General features: G+C 39.0%; 1 protein-coding gene across 1 annotated transcript in view; it reads left to right on the forward strand.

Moving 5' to 3' along the window:
* Positions 1–387: 387 nt before the first annotated feature.
* Positions 388–23,026, forward strand: part of LOC139736584 (xanthine dehydrogenase/oxidase-like) — a 54,621-nt gene continuing 31,982 nt past the window's right edge. Inside the window, exons 1-11 of the mRNA XM_071647331.1 lie at positions 388–399; positions 694–751; positions 9,248–9,344; positions 10,690–10,798; positions 11,324–11,512; positions 12,607–12,684; positions 13,525–13,605; positions 14,179–14,320; positions 15,272–15,439; positions 18,072–18,148; positions 19,321–19,420. Coding sequence (XP_071503432.1) covers positions 388–399; positions 694–751; positions 9,248–9,344; positions 10,690–10,798; positions 11,324–11,512; positions 12,607–12,684; positions 13,525–13,605; positions 14,179–14,320; positions 15,272–15,439; positions 18,072–18,148; positions 19,321–19,420 — 1,111 coding nt within the window. The remainder of the gene's footprint in view (positions 400–693; positions 752–9,247; positions 9,345–10,689; positions 10,799–11,323; positions 11,513–12,606; positions 12,685–13,524; positions 13,606–14,178; positions 14,321–15,271; positions 15,440–18,071; positions 18,149–19,320; positions 19,421–23,026) is intronic.

A 23,026-nucleotide genomic window follows, 5' to 3' on the forward strand; every position in this document is an offset into this window, starting at 1 on the left:
CATGGATGATTTCAATGAAATCGATAAGATCAGAGAAATAAAAAAAATGGTGGTGTGTGTGTGTGCATATGTGTATGTATCCTATTAAAACCCCTTTTCTTTGTTTCTGTCCGGTTCTGATCATGGAGCTACATTGTACAGTACAAGAACTTGTTGCTCAATCCTCTGAGCAGGAAAGCGGCAGTTGGCTTTTGCATAGTATTTGCAAGGGCTACGATTCTTCTGTTTACATTTTCAACTCTTTGTGAGGGAAAAAAAATCCTGCTTACAAAGCACCTTCCCCAATGTATAATGTAGTGCCTAAGCCCTAGCTGTCAAAATGGCTGTTCGAATACACATTGTTTGTCCATGCCTGCAGTCCAGGGTGCTGTAAAACTGTAATTCGGGATGGTCAAGACAGTATGGTTGATAACCGGTGTTGACTTGCCCGATAGTAGTACAATGCATCCAGATTACTTGAAGGGGGGGGGGGACAGCTTTAATGCCCTGACCCCTTGGTAAATGTATGTAGTTGAGAATTAAAACTAAATAGTCAAGGACTATTTATTGTTGATTGCTTTTTCTTATAAGAGTCTTAAAAAAAAAAAATGTTGGAAACCTCAAACCCTACCTACAAATTGTATCTCTACCGAAACTGTACCATCCCTTTAAAATGTTTGTATTTTTGTGTCTTACTATCTTGAACTGTGACAGGTGGTTGAGAAGGATCCTGACCCGGAGATGACTCTGCTGTTGTATTTACGCAAGAAGTGTATCCTTGCAACTCAGTACTTTTTCAAAAAAAAATATCTTTACCCTTCATATCTTTTTGTGTTGTGATGATTTGTGTTACATTGTATTATATGGTTGCTAAAGGATGTTCACACTATGAGAGTTCACACACTGAATGTTCATAAATGTCTTGCAAGTTGCTCCTTGATGCATAACTAGGTATTTTGATCACCAAAAGCCTTGCCCCTTACCTTACTAATTATTTTGTTTGAATGAAAATGTATCAGTCAGTACAAGACCCAACAGTGAAGCCAAATGTCATGATTCGCCACCTCGGCCCCATCATTTGGAATTTACTACCGCCCTAGCATTTAATATGACATTATGTGTATAACTTTGAAATGTGACATTTAGAAAATACATAAAATATATGTCACTCCCTACTACACCCGAAGCTTAAGGTTTCATTTTCACATATTTAATCCAATACCTGTAATTAACCATCCCAGCACTGCATTTTATTCTAGTCTTGTGTAGTAAATCGTGTGATTTCATCACTGCAAGCCCTTGAGGCTTTTACGGGACAACTATTTCTTTCAGTTTACTGTAGTTTTCTTTCGCTGACTAGTTTTTAAAGGCTTTAAGTCATCCCTGTGTAACATACTGGTAAGTGTTGTATATGTGAAATACGCTCCATTAATATTTTGATTGAACATACAAGATTGGCCTATGTGTGTATTGTAAACATTGGAAGAAATAAAGGTATGGAACCTTGGGACCAAAGGCTGTAAGTCTGTTCAGAAGGACCATAGACAGTTGACAAATATGCTCTGCCTTTTTATAATAATTTTAATATAACAAAAATGTTAGATAAGTTTCGAGAATATGAATAGAACTTGTAAGTGTCTGATTCACTAATTCCCCCCCCCCCCACCCCAGCGTTATGCTGTAAACTTTGCTGTAGCATGGTTTAAAATGTAAGAAAGCTTCCGCTTTGTTGAATTTGTCTCCTCTCACCATAAAGAGATTGCATGTTCAGAGTTAGTTTCTACGTGGGCTGTGGCTTTTTTAGTCTCCTGTTATTCCAACGTACATTTGTACGTGACACACATCACTGGGGTGTTCCTTACATGTACATCCTGCATTGAAACCAAACGACATGAATATGAGGCCGTCATTTTGATGTTCTAATTTTGTTTTTGTTCCTTTATTTCATCGGCAGTTTGTCATGTTTTATGTGTATTTACGGTAATAAATCCATGAGGTTCCTGGGAGCTAGAGTCCAAAGTTTGCTGATCCCAAGACTGAGGATATCCTCCATCTTGGGTTTCTTGTACAATGGGGTTCATCTGCGTGTCATCAATGCTCATAAATCTATGCAACTTTTGTCTCCTTTGAAGATGGGAGTGAATGTTTCAAAGTGCAGAACAGCCAGATACCTGTGTATTGTACTCACATTGGCGGCCTCATGACATCTATCGATCCTCTTCAGTTAAAGTGCCCTGGAAATAATTGACTTCTTGTATTATATTGTTTTCTCTTGGTTTGGTTTGGTAGGTCTTTATTGTTTTGATACCATGTGCCATTCGATCTGAACATGCCTGTTCATGTTCTAATGAATTCATAGCAAATATTTACCAAGATAATTTTAGTCGATCTGAACATGTCTGTTCATCTGCCAAAATTTCGAAGCTAAATGATTAAAGGAAAGGCAAAAAAATAGCATTTTCCTGGGCCATGATTTTCCGACTTTCAACGGAACAGAAACATATCCGAAGATTTGGATTTAGCGCCGCAGCTAGACTCCGCCCCTAGCAACAAGGGAGTGATCTCATTGGTCGGTGCGTGGCATCCTGGTTACTGATTGGTCGTGCGTAGACCGCTAGCGCTAAGCTTGAATGAACATTGTAAAGGTTGCTAGGAGCGTATACCTTCTATTGTCAAACGGTGAAAACTGTCTTGTTTCCCCTTGATCATGATAGCGTCGGAAGGAAAACTTTAAAGGCGGTTTTCTCGAAACGCTGATTTCTTAACCCTAATCAGGCTGGGTTTTTTTGGCTATGCTATATCTGGGGGGGCGGATTCCGCCCCCCCTTCAGATCTCGCCTATGGAACGCGTGATCGCGCCGAAAATTGGCACACGCCACGCCCGCGACGTGTACAATCAAAATGTATGGTTGCTTTCTCCGAAAAATTTTTCTTATATTTTATATTGATTAATTATTGTAATTTATGCATAAAATCAGTTTGGGGCTCTAAATCACTTATTAATGCCTAATTAAGCTAATTTCTTTTTAAAAATGTTTCTTGTATCATTCTCCTGAGACATACGATACAAAAAAATCTGTATCGAAATTAATTTCTTATGTATTTGATTGTTTTTTGAATTTCTTATGTATTTCGTTGTTTTTCGACCTTTTGTTTTTGTTTGTTTTTTGGCCAAAATTTGTCACAGACATTTTTCAAAGCTTTATTATGCTAAAATAAATTAATTTCGTCCATTCTAAGTCAAGATATGAATTTTTATGTGAATTAATTGAAAAAACACAATTTGCATTGGATTTGTACACAAAATCACGTTTTGGAGCAATTTGGGGTTGACAAATTTTTTTCGAACGGGCGTCGCGTCAAAACGGTACGCGCGGGCGCAACAATTTTGGTCTTAAAAGTTGTGCGATACTTGAAAGAAAAAAGTCATGAAACATCGTGGCGGGAGCTTATTGCGCTGCGAAGATATTGCACGAAACGTCGAGGGGGGGCGGATTCCGCCCCCCCAGCCTGATTAGGGTTAAACCACTCGACATGCGCTAGTATAATCATCGATGTTTCCTCAACCGAGTACTTTTATGAGTCATGTTATATATGACATTAAAGTGGAAGAGTAAGAGAATAATGTCATGTCATTTTCAGAAAATTGTCCTCCCCCGACTTTCGGATCCTTTTGTTGCAGCGGGTCACATATTTCTGCGTGCTACACCCGTAGCTTAAGGTTTTTTTTCTTCACATTTTTAATCTGACACTTATTAATTAACCACCCCAGCACTGAAGTTTATTCTATTCTGTGTAGTAAATCATGTGATTTCATCACTGCCAGCCCTTGAGGCTTTTACAGGACAACTATTTCTTATAATTTTGTCTCCTTTGAAGATGGGAGTGAGTGTTTCAAAGTGCAGAACAGCCAGATACATGTACCTGTGTATTGTATTCACATTGGCGGCCTCATGACATCTATCGATCCTCTTCAGTTAAAGTGCCCTGGAAATGATTGACTTCTTGTATTATATTGTTTTCTCGTGGTTTGGTTTGGTAGGTCTTTATTGTTTTGATACCATGTGCCACTCGATCTGAATATGCCTGTTCATGTTCTAATGAATTCATAGCAAATATTTACCAAGATAATTTTAGTCGATCAGAACATGTCTGTTCATGTTCCAATGAATTCATCTGAAGCAAATTTTTACCAAGATAATCGTAGTACAAAGGTGAATCAAATAAGATTTGTGAAGGCTAGCGGTGATCTGGCAACTCTGGTTTTGGCAAATTCCATATACAGTAGCTGAAATGTGTGTATATGATCAATGTAGTCATCATAAACACTGATCCACAAGTTATTGACCTTATTTCTGGATGAGAAAAACACCTACAGACAATAGACACACTCACAAGCTTTTGGTGACCTTATTGGGCCACTAAAACTTTATATTTTTTTATAAAGTGCTGGCTTGACATCTATTTACAATGTATGGTGGCCAATAAATGTGAGTCTTGGTGCAAGGTAAAACATGTAATGATTGGAATGCAAACATTGTGCAACAGACAAAAGCAGTTCTGTGTTACAGTTAGGGATGTGTTGGCTAGCTAATGATCTAGCTAATGATCATATTACCCCTGCAGAAAGCCTTAGGACCAGTAAGTGCAGCTACAAATGCTGGCCTGAGGCTGGGTACCATTTTTGCAAAGCTATGGCTTGCTTGCCTCTGATCACCTTTAGAGGTTACCTTCTCTAAGGAGCATGACCTCGGGCTGGTCTCCTATCATTCCAATGAAAGTTACATTTATTGCTTGGGTGTTCGTTACATCCTGTATTAAAACCAAAATAATGTGAATTTGAGGCTGTCATTTTAATGTTCTACTTCTTTTTTTTTTGTTTCTTTATTTCATTGACAATTTGTCATTTGTTATGTGTATTGACTGCAATATGAGACTACAATGTATGTGGAAGTTGGCCTCCAAAGTTCACTGATCCCAAGAGAGAGGAACTTTCAATCTGGGGTTTCTTTTACAGTGGGGTTTATGTGTGTGTAATCAATGCATAAATTTAAGTTATGGCATGCAGCTTTTGTCTCCTTTGAAGATGGGAGTGAATGTTTCAAAGTGCAGAACAGCCGATCTGTACCTGTGTATTGTATTCACATTGGCCAGCCTCATGTCATCTATTGATCCTCTGCAGTTGAAGTGCCCTTGAAACAATTGACTTTTGAAATTGTATCATATTCCTTTGGTTTGGTTTGGTAGTTCTTTAGTGTTTCGATACCATGTGCCATTCAATCTGAACATGTCTGTTCATGTTCTTATGAATTCATCTGTGGCAAATATTTACCGAGATAATTTCAGTCAGTCAATGTGAACATGTCCTTTCATGTTCCAATTAATTCATCTGTAGCAAATATTTACCGAGATGATTTTAGTCGATCTTAACATGTCTGTTCATGCTCCAGTGAATTCATATTTATAAGTAGCAAATATTTACCAATAGTCATAGTTCAGAGGTGTTCTGTGAAGTGTTCCTGAATATAACAAAACAAAAATGAAATACAAATGGAATTAGACTTACTTGGAGGCAGGAAGGGCTACAGCAGATCAGCTGGTACAATGTACCATACATGTAACATGCCTTTCCCTGTGTTTACAATGTATAGGGGGTTGTATGGTGTGTGTGTGTGTGTGTGTGTGTGTGTGTGTGTACACGGTGTAATTTCTTCTCGGTAGGGTAGTGTACACTGTACATGTACAAAAAAAAAAAAGAATTACAAGAAAAAAGATGAAGTCATAATCAAACTTCAAAATAATAAATTATGGCTGTAGTATGTGAAAATAGGCAGGTATGATAAAAGGCTTCAAATACCACAAACTGTGACTAAAGCCCCATTTAAACAGCCCTTAGTGCGACAATGTGGCAGCATAGCCAGAAGAACAAAATTCCTCACCTCAGGCATTAAAACCGCAGGAGCCCATTTTAAAAGACACACACCAAAAACCTTCTCCTGGCAGGTTACTACGAAGGGAGTGTGTCCACTGATGCGACTACCCCGCCCACCAACCGGAGCTGCTTGTCTATTTAAACAAAACATGGTTACAATCACTGATCTGAACTACGAAGAGATCAGTGGTTACAATCCATGCATGTGATTGATGCTTGGTGTGTTAATCATTTTCTGTCTGCAATGTTGCTCATGTGTGTTGAGTATATCACAGGACTGTAACCATAGTTGTGTTGTAATAGAAGGGTTACCTGGGTAATGTCAGGTTAATGTTGCTCTAATTACCCCAGCTGGCAAAAGTCACTGTGACATCTGGGTAACATTTTTGCTGGGACTGTTTTAACAGGCAAGGTAAAATAAAAAGTTTATACATGCACGCTACCTTGACTTTGTCACCTTGGCAAGGCTCTGTTAACCTGTTGAGGATGAGTCCTAAGTATACTCGGGCAAGTGTTTAGGGGAAATGCTTGTTGATAGCAAAATCAGTCCGTCCTCAATGGATTAAAGTGGGGCTTATTAAGGAGTAAAAGAAAAAAAAAATGTTTTCACAATGAATCAATCTGGTAAAACAGTAATATGATTATAAACCATGACAATTATGTGAAAATTGGCAGGTAAAGCATATAACGGAGGGCTTCTAATGCCACATACTCTTACTATAAAGTTCACTATTAAAGTCTCACATATTTAATCTTGATTTTACACATAAAAATGATTTTCCTTGGCATCATAGTTTAATGAATTGAAATTTTAAGGTTCTGTAAAATCAGAAATCAGATTTGAAGGAATCAGATTTGACAATATTAGATAGAGTAAGTTTGGCTGTAAAGATTTGTAGTGATCTCGCAACTCTGATTTTGGCAGCTAGCTGAAATATGTGTGGTTACCAAACACCGGGCCACAAGTTATTCTGCCCTTTTCTGGATGAGAAAAACACATTCACCAACAATGTACACGCCAACAAAAAAATGGTGGTGACCCAATTGAGCCACCAAAACTTGGAATGTAACTTCTTATATAGTAATGGCCTGACATCTGTTTGTGGTACCCTGGGCCACCAGAAATACTAACAGTAGATTGATATTACTGATGGCCCAGTGGCCCCAGGTCACCAGGCCAACCCTAATATTGGGTCTTGTTGTTTGACTACATATTTAATCAATGCAAGTATTGTATTAGAGAAGATAACAATTTTGTGGTAATGGTGTTGACTGGCTTGAGATCACATGACCCCCCGCAGGCCATGTGACCAGTCAATTTTAGCTATGAAGCTGGCCTCATCATGCTGGGCGTCATTTACACAAAGCTATGACCGGCCCACAAGCCAACCTTAGATCATCTCCAGAGGATAGCTGGAAAGGAGCATAGGCTCAGGCCGGTCTCCTGTTATTCCAACGGAAGTTACTATACATTGCTGAGGTGTTCCTTACATCCTGCGTTCAGACCAAAGACATGAATTTGAAGCTGTCATTTTAATCTTCTCATTTTTAATTCTATTCCTTTGTTTCTTGAGCAGTTTGTCTTGTTGATAGCAATATAACATTACCTGGGAGTTGGCCTTCCAGGTTTGCTGATCCCATGGCATCGGAAATCCTCCATCAAGAGTTTCTTTTACAAAGGGTTTAGTGTGCATACTGTCGGTGCTCATAAATGTATGCAGCTTTTGTCACCTTTAAAGGTGCATAGTCCCGGTAGTGTAGAGGGCGCTGTTGATGATACTGCCGATCACCGTTAGCATTGATACAAAGATTACCAAAGTTGAGCTGTCATCAAGAGTAAAGTGCGTAGATATAGCTAAGTAACATTGCCTTCGTTGTCTTCTCTTCGCATCGCGCAGTCTGGAGTAATGCCAGGGTGCGTGCATATGTGCTTCTTATTATGACATCACATAAGAAGTTTGCTGAAGCTGTCATCCCCCTCAGCCGAATCATGAGCCGAACTGTGATCGGACCACTGACTACAGTCAATCGGACTTCTTCGGACTCGGGAAAGTGGGCCACAGCGTAAGTGCTAAAGAGGAGTCAATAGCGAAGGTCTGTATAGGAAACTTGCGCCGTGCGCCCGCGTACGCATTTGACTAAAACACCGGGACCATGCACCTTCAATAGAAGAAGGCAGTGATGTTGAAAGACCCAGTATTGTTGGGAGACATGGGTAACCTGATTGAATGGATCTTCATTTGCTGCCCATTGGGGTTCAATCTGATATAGGGAATAGCGCTCATCAGTGAATACTGCACATGGGGGCAGTCCAATAGCATGGATGTCATGACAGCAGAGATTTTGATCATGAGTGCCACTTGTCTTCTCATGAATGACTGCCACTCATAATACAATTAGTTGCTGGTTTTATAACCAACGCTGTCTGGGTATGAGTGGGGCTTAGGAAAGAGAGTGGAGACATATGCCATTGACAAGGGTAGGATCACATGTTTGAGCTCTTGTTCCATTGTTATATTTGGTATGATTTTGTTGAGTTTTTTGTGTATTGCCAACTCTTTCGACCTCTTCTCGCACTTTTATTTCAGTGCCAAACAGAAGAGATATTGCAAATTTATTCCCTCCCCCTTATCTTTCAAGTTGGAATAGATTGAATTTAAATTTTAAACACATAAAGCTTGTAAACTTTTAAAAGATTTTACATCTGAAATGTCAAAAAATATAATTGTATCTAAATAATCGTTATGATAAACATATCATTGCTTTGATATGATGAATACTGTAAAAGTGGATATTTTCGCGCGACTAATTTTTCACGCTTGGCCAGGTAAGAAGAGTTTCGCGTGTTTTTAATTCCACAGAATCAAGACATCACGCGCAAGAACATATGGCTAGCAAAAATATTCGTGTGCTTTTATTTTTGCAGTAGTTTCTGGTTGCGCAAAATGCGCGAAAATTTCAACACCACGAAAATTTCCACTTTAAAGTAGATAAGGAGATGGTATCGAGTCGTTTGCACACTACAGAATTAGACATTTATGGACAATTAGGATCATGTCTCATGCTTTGCGTCTCTTCTGAAAAATCACAAGATCATTGCAGAAGTTTTTGTTTTTTGTCTAACTTTGTTTGCAGTTAATAGGCCTAATGCAGTGCCTGTACTCATTTCTGGTCACATCTCTGAGTAGTGCCAGTGCATATAAAGTGAGAAGGGCATGCATGCAGGAAAAGTATTGTGCAGGTTTACCCACAATGCAACTGGTGTATCCAGACAAATCCATATGTTAAACTGAATATCAAAATGAGGATTAAGTAGCCCTTAACCCAGACATCCAGTGGGGCTCACCGGGACCAAGTTGGGCTGTGCTGAAGGTGGATGTGGGGCTTGCACCGTGATGGTCTCCAATTTCGATCGTACAACACAGAAGATTCAGTATCCTTTAAAGATCAGCTGTAATGGTGACAAGAAACAAGGGACTACATCTAGGTGGCCTTTTCTGCTCTTCTATAAAAATTTGTTTTAATCCTATATATAACACAAGAATAGATTTATATATACTATATATATATATATATATATATATATATATATATATATATATATATTTGCTTTCTCTGTAGTGTTGGTCCAATGATTCTTTTTCTGATGTTTTGCAAAGTATATCTTTAGAATATGAATTTGGCAGATTCCTTTTTTTTTTTTTGGTTAAATATATTATGAAGGATGCTGTATATTGTTACGTATGATAGCTCATTGTGTTCTATTTAATTTTGAGGTATTTGTATGTCATTGCAATGTATTTCAGCCCTCAGGCAAATAAACCATTCTAATAATAGCTGGCATTCTTTTTCAGAAACAAGCAGGCATTTTTTTTTTTTTTTTTTTTTTAGGGGGAGGGAGGGAGTGTTCTTTCTCTATCCACAATATTTAGAGATTTTTGTGGTACCCATACACAAAAAGTGTGAAGAATAAGGACCGGCCTTTCAATAGTAGACCAAGGCTACTGGGGTTATTACTGACTTAGTGACGTATTTGTGGTCTTTGGTTTTGTTTGTGCGTGATCTGTGTCTCATCTACCAAGGTTAGCAAAGAACAAAAAGTGTATGACCTGTGGTCAGTTGTTGTTGTTTGTTAGATTGATCTTTTTTCAGACAAATCATCAAGAACAGATGATTGGCAGCACTCCACTTACGTACTGTTTGACTATCAGTTGCTGAAAATGAGATTTGGAAACTTCCTGATATTAGTAAAGGACAGATCATTTTTTTTTTATTGTGTTTTGAAACTTTTGGACTGATAATTCCATTGCAATATTTTGCCACCACTCATTACGCATTCCTGCACAGAGACAAAGACACTTTCTTTAAAGCAAATTAATAGTGACATATGGATTTCATATATGAATCGTTCTATTCATCCACCTACCTATATTGTGTCTATCCATCCACCCATGTATTTATTTACATAATCTATTTATTTATCAAAAGTATGGAGGATGTCTATCCTTGTGGTACAGTAAGTGGTGAAGGAAATCTGATCCTTCAACTGTCTATTTATATCATTGTTAATGTTTCAACATTTCTCTTTAGAGCCCACGAATATTTCTTGCTCTTCTTATGAAAGATTGGGACAGTATTTCTATATCTGTTGGTCAGCTCTATAATGTATTCACCATACAGCTAGTGTTGTATAGAAAATTGGCCACAGTGCCCAAGCTACTGCCATTGTGATGATGTAATTTTCGGTAGCAATTTTCATGAGCAATCAATCTTCCCAGACACCATGCAGTCAATGCATGCCTGGCTCCATTATGCTCGGTCCACCTCACTGCTGTTACTACCGTGGAGGGGATTGGGAGTACAAAGACCAAACTACATCCAGTCCAGGTAACTTGAACCCCTTCCCCCACCCCCTTCCTTCCCAGCCCATTGCAGTTGGTTTAAGGAATTACAGGAGACCTCCAGATGATTTTCAGATATTTGAATAATTATAAATTGATTAGACTGTGTACAGAGTTTCAGAATTTATAGTGACTGGAATGAGGAATAAGAATGTTTTCATAAACAAATCACAATGAATGAAGGAGGATGGCATGGTAGCCTCACCATAGGCATGCATGAGTTTTGGCTCAAGGAAGCAGAACAAGAGAAGAAAGCATGTATAGATATTCTACACAGGTGAACTTGTCAAGCAGGCTGTATTGTAATGGAATTACATCTAATTACTATATTTCTGAAATATGTGAGCCTCCTATTGTCTATCTAAGGTGACATCATTATTGTGGTATGTGTGTTTGATGCTGCATGTGGAAGATAAAAATTTAGATTGAATGTCAAATGAATTCCAAAAAAAAAAAAGGACAACATGAGCTCTTGTTCAGCCACTTTTGTGACTCTTTTCTTAATACCCAGGAGCGCATTGCCAAGGCCCATGGTTCTCAGTGCGGCTTCTGCACTCCCGGCATTGTCATGTCCATGTACGCCCTCCTGCGCAACAACCCACAACCAACAATGGAAGAGATTCATGGGGCATTTGAAGGCAACCTGTGCCGATGCACCGGGTACAGACCGATCCTGCAGGGATACAAGACATTCAGCAAGGTATGTGGAAACTTATTGTAGACGTGGTATATTCTGTTGTGTCACAAGATTCATTTTAGTATGAATTGCAGTATTTTTTTCTTGCCACGAACATAACCTGTCCCCATGATACCGATATCTCTTTCAGGTCAAAGAGATTTCTATGCTTTTAGACTGAAATCTTGGATATCAATAGAAAATAGCATCCAGTTGTCTGAATACAGTTTTCACATTCAAGTTGGTTGAATACCGTGCAATTCACCAATATTTTTTTTCTTTACGTTATGTTTTCAACCCATATCTGCCATTTGCATACCATGGATCTTTTAAGCTGTTGGTGCCAGAGGGTCTCTCAGGCATGTTCACTCCACTGTGCACTCGCAGCTTCAAGTTGATGTCACTGGCACTTATGGGAAGAAAAGCATGGAAAACTACATTTTATATATGAAATGAAACAGAAAATGATCAGTCTGTGGTACAAGATGTATATCAGAGTCCTCTGATGAACTATGCTATGTCACATGAACATATGTGATACAAATTTATGGAAGCAAGGCTATTAAAAGCTCGTCATTGTCCAAGTTATTTCTGTTAAGGATGATCCTGTGTATCAGTGATAGCCACGTTTGTGTGAACTACGGAATATTCCGTAGATCGGCAGAGATGGGTAAAGATAGGGCATTGCATGTCTTTGCCTTTGGCCTGATGTGGGGCAAGTGATGTAACTGCTTTAGGTCATGAATCCTGGGCCCCTCTTCATAGAAAGTTGATATGATAGCGACTCTTGCTGGAATGGCAGTTGTCATGATAACGACAAGAATCCAGCTTCCTGATTGGCTGTTGCCATGGGAAGTTGCCATTCCAGCAAATGTTGCTACCCTAACATCTTTTGTTAAATGAGGCCCCGGGCCCTGTTTCATAAAGCTGTTCGTAAAGTTACGAACGACTTACGAGCGACTGGTGATCAGTTCTGTTGTGCTATACTTATCAGAATTTCCATAATTCAGCACAAGAACTGATCACCAGTCGCTCGTAAGTTGTTCGTAACTTTACGAACAGCTTTATGAAACACCCTCCCGCTCTCATTTTGATGCCTTTTTCCATTATCCATCCAGGAGGGGTGTTGTGGAGGAGGAAACTGCCCGTCGGGCCCCAGCCAGAAGAACAGTGGTGACAATCGAGAAGATGATGAGGTGATTTGGGCAGAGCAACCCTTCTTTCTTACTCTGCAGCAGTTGTAGAGACTCACAATAAAAGTTTCGTCGAAGCAAACATGAAGTGAAGCCATGTGATATGGATTTTTTCTGGAGAGGGCTGGAGGGGGGAATGCAAAAGGGGATGTGATCATGTGTGCCAATACTTGCAATTATAGTTTTGGGAGACAGGTGAAACATGGCAGAATAATACAAAAGCAAGAAATTATGCACCAGAACAACAAAAAAACAAACAAAAAAATCTAATGCATGCTCGAAGTTGCAGACGCTATTTGCACTAGAGTAGTGAGAGTGAGAGATGAAGAGATAGATAGGAACAGATTCCCATAATATTTGGTAAAACAGACCCTTGACTGCTTATCTGTTGATGGGGGGGGGGGGGGGGGAGGGTGAGGGGATGAGGGAGGTGGTAGGTATAGGGCAGCAACATGTCCCTCTGAAGAGGATTTATTGGCTACTGTTTTCGAGGGAGGAACAATACTTTTAGATATTGCCTTACTATTGCTTACCATTCTACTACTACTACTACTACTACTACCATTACTATTATTATCATCATTATTATGTTACTTGATGGAGCTTTTTAAAGAGCTTGAGATCTAGAAGTCTTGAGATCCAGTATCATTTACAGCTTGATTGAATTTGGTATGGAGGAGCAAATAGAACAGTCATATAGAAAAAGAGATTGACAGAAAGGAGAGAAAGAGAGAGAGAGACAGAAAGAGATGGATGGATACAAAGATCTCCTCTAGAATTTAGTCCGCTATATTTGATAAACTGCTTGTGTGCCCTTCTTTTGAACTCTCTACTGTGATAAAGGCACCCAGCATGTTGTTTGATCCAAGGGAATTTGCAGAGTATGACCCATCGCAAGATCTCATCTTTCCTCCAGAACTGATGGTAAGCTACTGTACGGTGTATGGGTGTGGACTGCAATGTTTCTCATGCGGTCAGAAAGTTGTGTCTTTCTGCACATACAAACTCTTGTTACAATGTAGAACGTTATGTTTGATTAAAAAAAATCAGTTAAATATTTATTTTCTTCAGTTCAATATTTATTTTCTGTCTTATAAATACAGCTCCTTTGCACCCTGGTGTTATCATCATTGTTGTCATGATCACTATTATCAAGGATCACTTTTAGATCATGATTATATCTATTTTTGTCTGATTATAATGTTTACTAGGATTGTAGCAACAGTGATCATGATGATTATTGATGATGCAGCATATTGAATTTCTGTAAAAAGATAAAGCAACAAGTCTGAAGACAGGAAATGCAAGTTCATTCCTGTCATGGATAATCTAATGTTATTGTTTTTTTCCCCTAATGGAAGAGGTAGGTTGTCCAGAGAAATTGTCATTTGAGCAAGGTTTTGATGATTCCTTGATTATATGAAAATGAGTTTGAATGAGAGGAAATGACCATTTTTGGCTCAAGCTTCCTTCTATTTGGCCTTTTTCCATTTGCAGATGGCTTCAAGTGAGCCACCAATGTCCATTTCATTCCAAGGAGGGCGAGTCACTTGGTACCAACCTGTGACCCTTGATGAACTGCTTGACCTCAAGGTCAAATACCCCATGGCAAAGCTGATTGGTGGAAACTCGGAAATAGGTTAGTGTCATGGACCATCATTCTTTTTTTTTAGGGGAGGGGGAATAATGCATACTTCATTTTGTGTGCCTTTTTTTGACATAACGCAAAAACAGAGTTGGAGCTCCCATGGAATTTTAGAATGCCATGGCTGCACAGAAATGTGCATTCACTTGCTGAGCAAACATGATTTATATTTTTCTTGTTCCCTTTAATAGCACAAGTCAGTTTTAAGGCATGATTTACCATTTGCAGATGAAATTAAAACCCAGCATTAGTGCTTCAAAATAGTTATAAAATGTGAGTTAGGGATAGAAACAACCAATGTAAAAATTTGAACCAGTATAGTCGATGTTTAGTATTGTTAAATATACAAAATGTGAACAAAAGTTATGATAAAAATGTTTCTAGACTAAACCATCTACAGTTAAGGTTTAATGAGAAAAATCGTGATATCTCCTTTATTTTAGGCTTTATTGCAAAAAATTTTATATGGTAGGATGTTTTGTGATACAAGTGACCTACACATATGCATCAAAAGTGATATTTTGAACATTTTTTAAATCACTGCTCCCAAAGGTAAACAGGACATGTAACGTAAGATGAACAGTAGTGTGCATGGAAGGAGTGAGTGGAGATATGTTTGTTTGTGTAAGTGTGTGTTTTTTTTTGTTTTTTTTTTGGGGGGGTGGAATGGACAGAGGAATGTCTTTACATTGCATGACGAGTGTGGCACCACAGTACATGTGAAACCATAAAGAACACCTGATGTTGCCTCGAGATCACAAAGAAATCTTTGCTAGATCACAATGAAATCTTTGCTTGTCAGAGGTGAAATTTCATGACCTCGGCGGGTACTTAAATTTCACATGTAATAACTTTGAAATAGATCCTCGCCCAACACTCTGTGCAAATGTCGTGTGATAATGCTTTTAACACGATGTTTTTCTGTGCTGCCTTCCTGATCTCAAGGTGTCGAGATGAAATTTAAGAACCAACTTTACCCCGTGCTCATCTCTGTGACGCATATACCAGAACTGACCCAGATTGATGTGAACGGCCAGAGTGTGACCATTGGGTCCTCGGTCAGTTTGACGCACATGGACAATTTCTTTAAAGACTTCATAAAAAACCAGCCAGGTAAATATCGACTAGAATATGCAAAGGTTTGCCTGTGTATTTGCAACAACGTAATCCTTGCCCTCATTTCAGTAAATAGATTGTAGGGGTTAGGGTTCATGATAACCTGGAGACCCCACACTCTAGTTTTCCATTTCTTTTTTTCTTTTTATCTCTCCAAATGCCTACTTATTTGTGTTCTTACAGTACAAGCCTTTGGTTTTTATTTGGTCTCAATTTGTAATTATTACCCACGCCGATGAAAATCGGCAGGGGGTTATGTAAAGGGTTCCGTATGTTTGTTTGTTTGTTTGTTTGTTTTTTGTTTGTTTGTTTGTTTGTTTGTTTGTTTGTTTGTGTACAAGATAACAAGAGAACGGGTAAACGGATTTGCACGAAATGTTCAAGGGATGTTTGGATAATGGTAGGAAAGAATCGATTAGATTTTGGTGATAATCGGTTGACCCTTGCAAATTCTGTGTGACCTTGAAGTTTTGACCCCACTAGTAGTGACCACTCCGAAAATTTTCCGTTTCTCACTTTGCGATTTTCCGCTACCATACGAAAACATAAACTCCCAAACGATCCAACTTCGCTGCTCAAATGTTCGTAAGAATTCCGAAATGTACGTTTAGGCCTATTTGAGGGACTATGTCCTTCTAGATTTATGAAAGTTCGTTCTCCGTCGCCACAAACTGGCCCGTATTTTGATGATTTTTCAAATTAACATTAATTGTTTTTTTCGTTGGAGGAGCATTTGCTCGGTCGCAGTCACACTGCACGATATGCGCGCTCAATGTCAATGCGTGTGCAAGGCCGCTGACAATGCATCGCGCTCTACACTGTTGGTGCAAAATTGCATCGGGGACGTTGCGGCGCTCGTTGGTGACCGAATACTGGTGCAGTAGACATTTGCATTCAACCCTTGCATTGAATAATTCCCGTAGACACTAATCATAGGGGTAATTGCTTAGGGGGTACGTAAATTTTGTTTTTCTTTTGCGCTTTTGTGGATACCATCAAAGATCGTACACTCATACGACCTTTGATATCATCACACTCTCGGCTTGCTATAATCAAAATATCCCGCAAGAAAACGGCGTATTTCTCGATTTTTAGCGCTTTTTCGGCGACCCGTCGCGTAGACAATACTTTTAAAACTGGACTTAATTCGCGCGCGCTTGGAAAAGTTCCGATTCTGCACTTTTGATGGTGGAATTTGGGATATTTGATGGATTTTTGGAGGAGACTAAAGGACTTTCCTGTTGTGAATGAGTGTTACCGTATGTGAAATGATGTGACTTTGCGTGTGATGTGACTGTAGAACCAAAGATCGTACACCTCAGTCAACGATGTCAGTGTACGATCTTTGGTAGAACTCACTGGCTGGTGATAAAGCACACTGGCAATTAAGTGACCGAATTCTGGTAGATGACCGAATGCACATTATGTTTACCCCGACTTTGTACTTCAGGCGTGGGTCTGCCGCCTTTGACGGCCCCTCTCTAGTTTTAACATGTTATCTTCTGGGGCTTTCAATGGTGAATGCTCAACATACAATGATGTGTACAGGACAATGCCTCTTTTTGTCCCCGCCGAACGAGTTCGAGCAGGGGACTATGAAACGGGCTCCGTACGTGTGTGTGTCCGTGTGTCCGTCCGTCCGTCCGTGTGTCCGTCCGTCCGTGTGTCCGTGTGTGCGTCCGTGTGTGATCAAAATCTTCAATTTGCTACTTCTCTGTCATTTATGAGCCAATTTTGATTCTGTTTGCTTTATATGATAGCACTACATGGGAGCTTTGAAACTTCTACACAGAATTTCAGTCGTGACCTTTGACCTTGACCTTTGACCTATATTGTACATTTTGCTACAAAATGCTACTCCTTCGCCATTTCTAAACCGATTTCGATTCCGTTTGCTTTATATGATGGCACTAGGTGAGGGCTTCAAAACTTCTACACAGAATTTTGACCTTTGACTTCTTTGACCTTTGACCTTGATTTTTGACCTATATTGTACATTTTGCTACAAAATGCTACTCCTTCGCCATTTCTAACCCGATTTCGATTCCGTTTGCTTTATGTGATGGCACTAGGTGAGGGCTTCAAAACTTCTACACAGAATTTTGACCTTTGCCTTCTTTGACCTTTGACCTTGATTTTTGACCTATATTGTACATTTTGCTACAAAATGCTACTCCTTCGCCATTTCTAACCCGATTTCGATTCCGTTTGCTTTATGTGATGGCACTAGGTGAGGGCTTCAAAACTTCTACACAGAATTTTGACCTTTGCCTTCTTTGACCTTTGACCTTGATTTTTGACCTATATTGTACATTTTGCTACAAAATGCTACTCCTTCGCCATTTCTAACCCGATTTCGATTCCGTTTGCTTTATGTGATGGCACTAGGTGAGGGCTTCAAAACTTCTACACAGAATTTTGACCTTTGCCTTCTTTGACCTTTGACCTTGATTTTTTACCTATATTACACATTTTGCTACAAAATGCTACTTCCGGCGGGGACATATATTACGCACCGCGTAATTTCTACTTTTCCTTGTTGTCCTTTGATTTGAAGCCCAGAGCAGTATTAGAGATCTCTCAAGATCTGAATAATATTATTGGTGTGCATTACACATTCATTTTGCAGAACACAAAACCAGAATTTTTGCCGCCATTGTGGAAATGCTGCGATGGTTTGCTGGTCCTCAAATTCGGAATGTGGCCGTGAGTATCTCCAGTTCTTCTTGCCCTCATCTCAGAGGGATGGTATAGGATTGGTTGAGGTGAGGATTCAGCTTTTAACCTCATGCGAGATATTTAGAAACCACTCTATGAAATGTTTAGAGCATACAGTTCTAATGGAAATTGAAAATTTATTGTATGAAAATTGGTTTTGAAATGACTGAGATGTACAAAAAAAACAAGGTAAAGCAAAGAGATCCTAATAAAAGTAGTGGCCTGTCACAGTTTATGAGGATCGCGTTTTGCAATATCTCAGCCATTTCAAGACCAATTTTCATCAAATAAACTGAATTCCTCTAAGAATTACAATCATATGTCATAAGAGGTTTCTCATTATCTCACAAACACACACACACACACAAAAGTTGGAAAACTGCAGCCTCATGTAAACCAAAACTGTACCATCCCTTTAAACAAGACTCGAGTTATCTTTATGCTTCTGCCCCAAAGGGTATGCCTGAGGCATTTTGTTCTCTTTGTTTGTCTGTCTGTCATTTCTTAGATCTCCTCATTTTCTTGGTACCTGGCCAAAGCATACTTCATGAAGTATGGCTGCCCTCAATTTTAGATTCTTGGCAAAATCTCTCCAGGTCTTAAGGTCAAAGGTCACAGAACCTTTGGCTGAGCTGGAAATATGCAGTTGTAACTTCAACTGAGAATGATCACTTGTAATAAAGCTTTGAAAATTAAAACCTTACAAAATATATAATATGGCCTATCCAGTACATCTTGTGCAGCGGGAAATGCTGGAAGTCAGTGAAACTTTGATATTGAATAAACATTAATATACACACTAGCTGAAGTGAAGTGTCCCTGTGGATTGCGTGGAAGGATGTACTGTCATTGTTGATCACATCTGTTGTAGCGTGATTGTGTCATGAATTCTGAATTATATTAAGATTCCAGCTACAGTGAGAAGCAGATTAAGCTGCTACAAAATTGTAATCCTGCCATAAAATGCCTGAACTGTGACGTAACGATGCACACTTAGTGAGAGCAGACGTTCTTATCATAGTCATAACTTTGAATGCCCGATTTCTAATATCACAGTGCACATTTAGTGAAGTCAAATACTTTACCTGTTGTTTTTATTGCCATTCATTCACACATTTTTTTTTTTGTGTGTGTATGTGTTTTTCTGTGTTCCATTTCAGGCTGTTGGTGGCAACATTGTCACTGGGAGTCCTATCTCAGACCTCAACCCAATATTCATGGCAGGTCAATGTACTCTGGAGTTGGTGTCAAGATCTGGAGGTGAGTTACTGCCCTCTTAGCTTGAACACAGGGGTTTTCACTAATATTCTTTACACCCCCTCGGATTACAACAAAATCCAACCAAGTCCTGGCTCTTTAACTGCTGAAGATCAGAGAGCTGAGTTTCTACTTGGGCATACGTGCACTGTAGTTCAAACAATTCCGTACCTGCTTCTGCGGGATGGAAGTACAGTTGGCACTAGACTGCTCAGCCGAGACAACTCGGGAGTGAGACTTCAGTCCCAAAGGAGGTCAGAAATTTAGCAGTCTTACACAACCTATGGGTGGATCCAGGAAATCCGTAAAGGGGAAGCACGTTTACAAAATTAAACAGTAGGGGCGGGCTCATGCACCCCCCTCCCCATTTCTTTCTTATTTATTTCTTATGTTTTACCACAAAATAAAGAGGGGATGCACACCCGATGCGCCACCCTCTGGATCTGCCACTGCAATGTATATGAAGTTCAATACATATGGGCCATAAAAATCCCCTGAAGAAGCATGAATATATGCACAGGGTGAGCCATGAGGGATTTTTGCGTGTCATAGCAACATGCTGCAATCTTTTTGCCCAATATCCTCAAAATAATATGCAACATTCTATGCACCATGAAGAAAAGAAAAATGATGATGTCCTGAAACAAGAAATATGCCAGTGAGTCAAATGGATCTGCAAGCATTCTAAACACCGGATAAGACTTTGTGTGCTGGGATTACAGCTTATGCACAATGGTTAAAAAAAAAAGGTGGGGAAAAATAAAAAAAAAGGGGCTAAGATGGCACCAGACAGCATCTAGAGTCACAGAGGTTCTAAGACCCTCAAGTAGGCTATGGACACCCAAAGATACTACACACTCCATGTGTGCACTATGCAGCAATACATTCATATGCAATGTCATATTTATTTTCCTTCATACAACTTGCTAAAATTACTCATTAAACATAAAATGACTGATGACTCAAACCTGAAAGGGAACACTTTGTTTTCTTTTCTTTTCTTTTTTGTGTTGTATCTATTGAGGGGTTTTTTTGTCATGATGCAGGAAGATGAATTTTGTACAAAGTTTCTGGTGTGTACGAATATCTGATTGACTTTCAGTATTAATTGTATCATATACTTCATCATACTCAATATTGCATTGTGTCACTGCACTTCAGGATATATTAACAGATCACTCAAAATGGAGTAGCCTTTGTGGGTATGGTACTCAAGTTGCGATATGCCCATATTTATTTGAAGTGTCCCATTTCTCACTGCTAAGTGCATTGATAGAATACCACGTAATACATGAAAACATGAGAAATCATTCTTTTTTTGTGGGGTAAAACATTTATATGTCAAGCACAGCTACATCCTACATGCATTTAGAGAACATATGAAATGATACACGGAGGAGGGATGTGCTGCATTTTATTTTAGGATATTCTGTATCTATTGCAGTTACAAGTTGTTTGTATACTATAAAGTGTACTACAGCAAGGAAAACCATTTATTTAACCCGTTGAGGACGGACTGATTTTGCTATATTACGCATTTCCCATGCACACCTGCCCGAGTATTCTCAGGGACTCGTCTTGCAACAGTACTGGTATCCACCAGTGAAGCCGTGTTGAATAGTGCACCTCTTCTTTCACCGAGTGCAAAATCTGATACCATTGCATGAGTAAAGACCATACACTATTTGTTTTATACAACACCTCGAACGTCAACAGATGTGGTCCACACAGATTCTTGAATTTAGCACAGAAATGGCAACCATTTTCCGTGAAAGACGAAAAAGTAGCCGCACAGTCACAGTCATTGTGTACGTATACGTACGCATACGTACGCAAAGCTGATCGGTTGAAGTTGTTTACAAAAATGAGTGACAAAAGTACGTGCTTGTGAGTGCGCAGCAAATGTTTATTTATTGTGACACCAGAGCCGTGTACTGGAACGAAAACGACAAGTCAATTGGGAGTTTAAAACGGGAGTCAATGGAATGGATGACGTCAGCCATGCGCTATCCATTTTTGCTCAAACAAAATTGCACGGCTGACAGCCACAGCGTGCGATGCAATTAACCAATCGGATAGCTACATTCTAATTAGGTGTTGTATAATACAAGGAAATACACTTTACTAATGTGCTACTCAACAAGAGCTTTGCAAATTGAATTTGAAAGGTTATGTCCCTAATGTGCACATGTAATTACAGCTGTTTCTGTAGCCAATGTTGAGTTTAGACAGCAGAGCTATATACAACTTAACAGTATGTTTCATCCACCAACGATCATCACAGCCATCTGAAGTTCATTGTAGTCATGATTAATCACAAAAGTGGATATAATGCAAACACTAGAGAAAGATACCAAAATACACTCCAGTTGTTATGCCATGGCTGTATTTACGAATATCACTTTATTGAGTGAGCACAAGACCATTCAAAAGCTCCTTGGAGTTTGCCTTCCAGTTTGGACCGACCGGTGACATTGGGTAAAACAGTCTTAATACATGTGCAAAAGAGCAAGAAGAACACAATGGTGTTGCATGTATCGCTTGATATAGTGTGATTTTAGTCACATTGCGAGATTTTAGATGGGAAAATGGCTATGAAACATGAAAGTCATTGAAAAAATCAACCAATGTTTCTCATCAATAAGAGCAAATGTGATTGGTGTTTTCCTTTTTTTTTTGAATTAAAGGAAAATTCTAAATGAACTTTAACTCATCACTGCAGCGGCTTTTTATGTTGCATAATTTAAACTGTAGATGACATGACCCTTACAGGGATATAATGAAATAATCTGACTTACAAGCTTGTAATGTACGTATGACGAACACATATGACAAGATGTGATTAAAATTGTCATTATCAACAGAATGTCAATTGATTTGCATTTAGAAATATTCCCAGTAAAGTTGTACCTTGTAGGCTAACTTACTTTACATCACTATACAGTACATCCAGTATTCCAGCTCTGGACACAACATGCATGATATATTGGTACAGGTATTCAAGACAATTTAAAGCTCTCCTTGTATGCATAAATGTGTGTAACCAGGCTATCAGAATCATCACAGAGTCTTTTAATTTGTACTGCTATGTAGTGTGATTATCTAAAATGATCAAATTTCAGCATCATCATGAGGAAGTTTAGATTATAGTGCTGTCTCATACTATGTGATACATACCACGTCTGAGTAGTAGGGATGAAACAGAGAGCTGTAATATGATATTGATGATTGGTCATTTTCAATATTCAGCATGCCACAATTGTCACACTGCATGCACTCGGCACTATTTCTGTACTGCCACAAATGGCTGCAGTGGACTGCAACGGGTTATTTTACCTGTGATTATCCCGTCTGGAATTCATTCTTGTTGTAGTTGTTTTGCTTTGGACTGTAGTTATGATGAGCTCTTCAGTTTAATACACTGTTCCCATCAAGTACATTTCAGTGCTGGGAATTCAGTTTTATGTGTTACTTGTGTTTCCGAAAGACCTAGTAATACATAATTTACTAAATCTATTCCTTTTGAATGAATACATCTTTGTGTTCAGTATCCAATATATGGGCATTAGGGTTTGGTTTGTTTGATTTGTTTTTGTTTTTTTTATTTTT

The sequence above is a fragment of the Diadema antillarum genome, unplaced genomic scaffold, assembly GCF_040938485.1.
Source record: "Diadema antillarum isolate AM-2024a unplaced genomic scaffold, OU_Dant_1.0 seq00000657_RagTag, whole genome shotgun sequence".
Lineage (NCBI taxonomy): Eukaryota > Metazoa > Echinodermata > Echinoidea > Diadematoida > Diadematidae > Diadema > Diadema antillarum.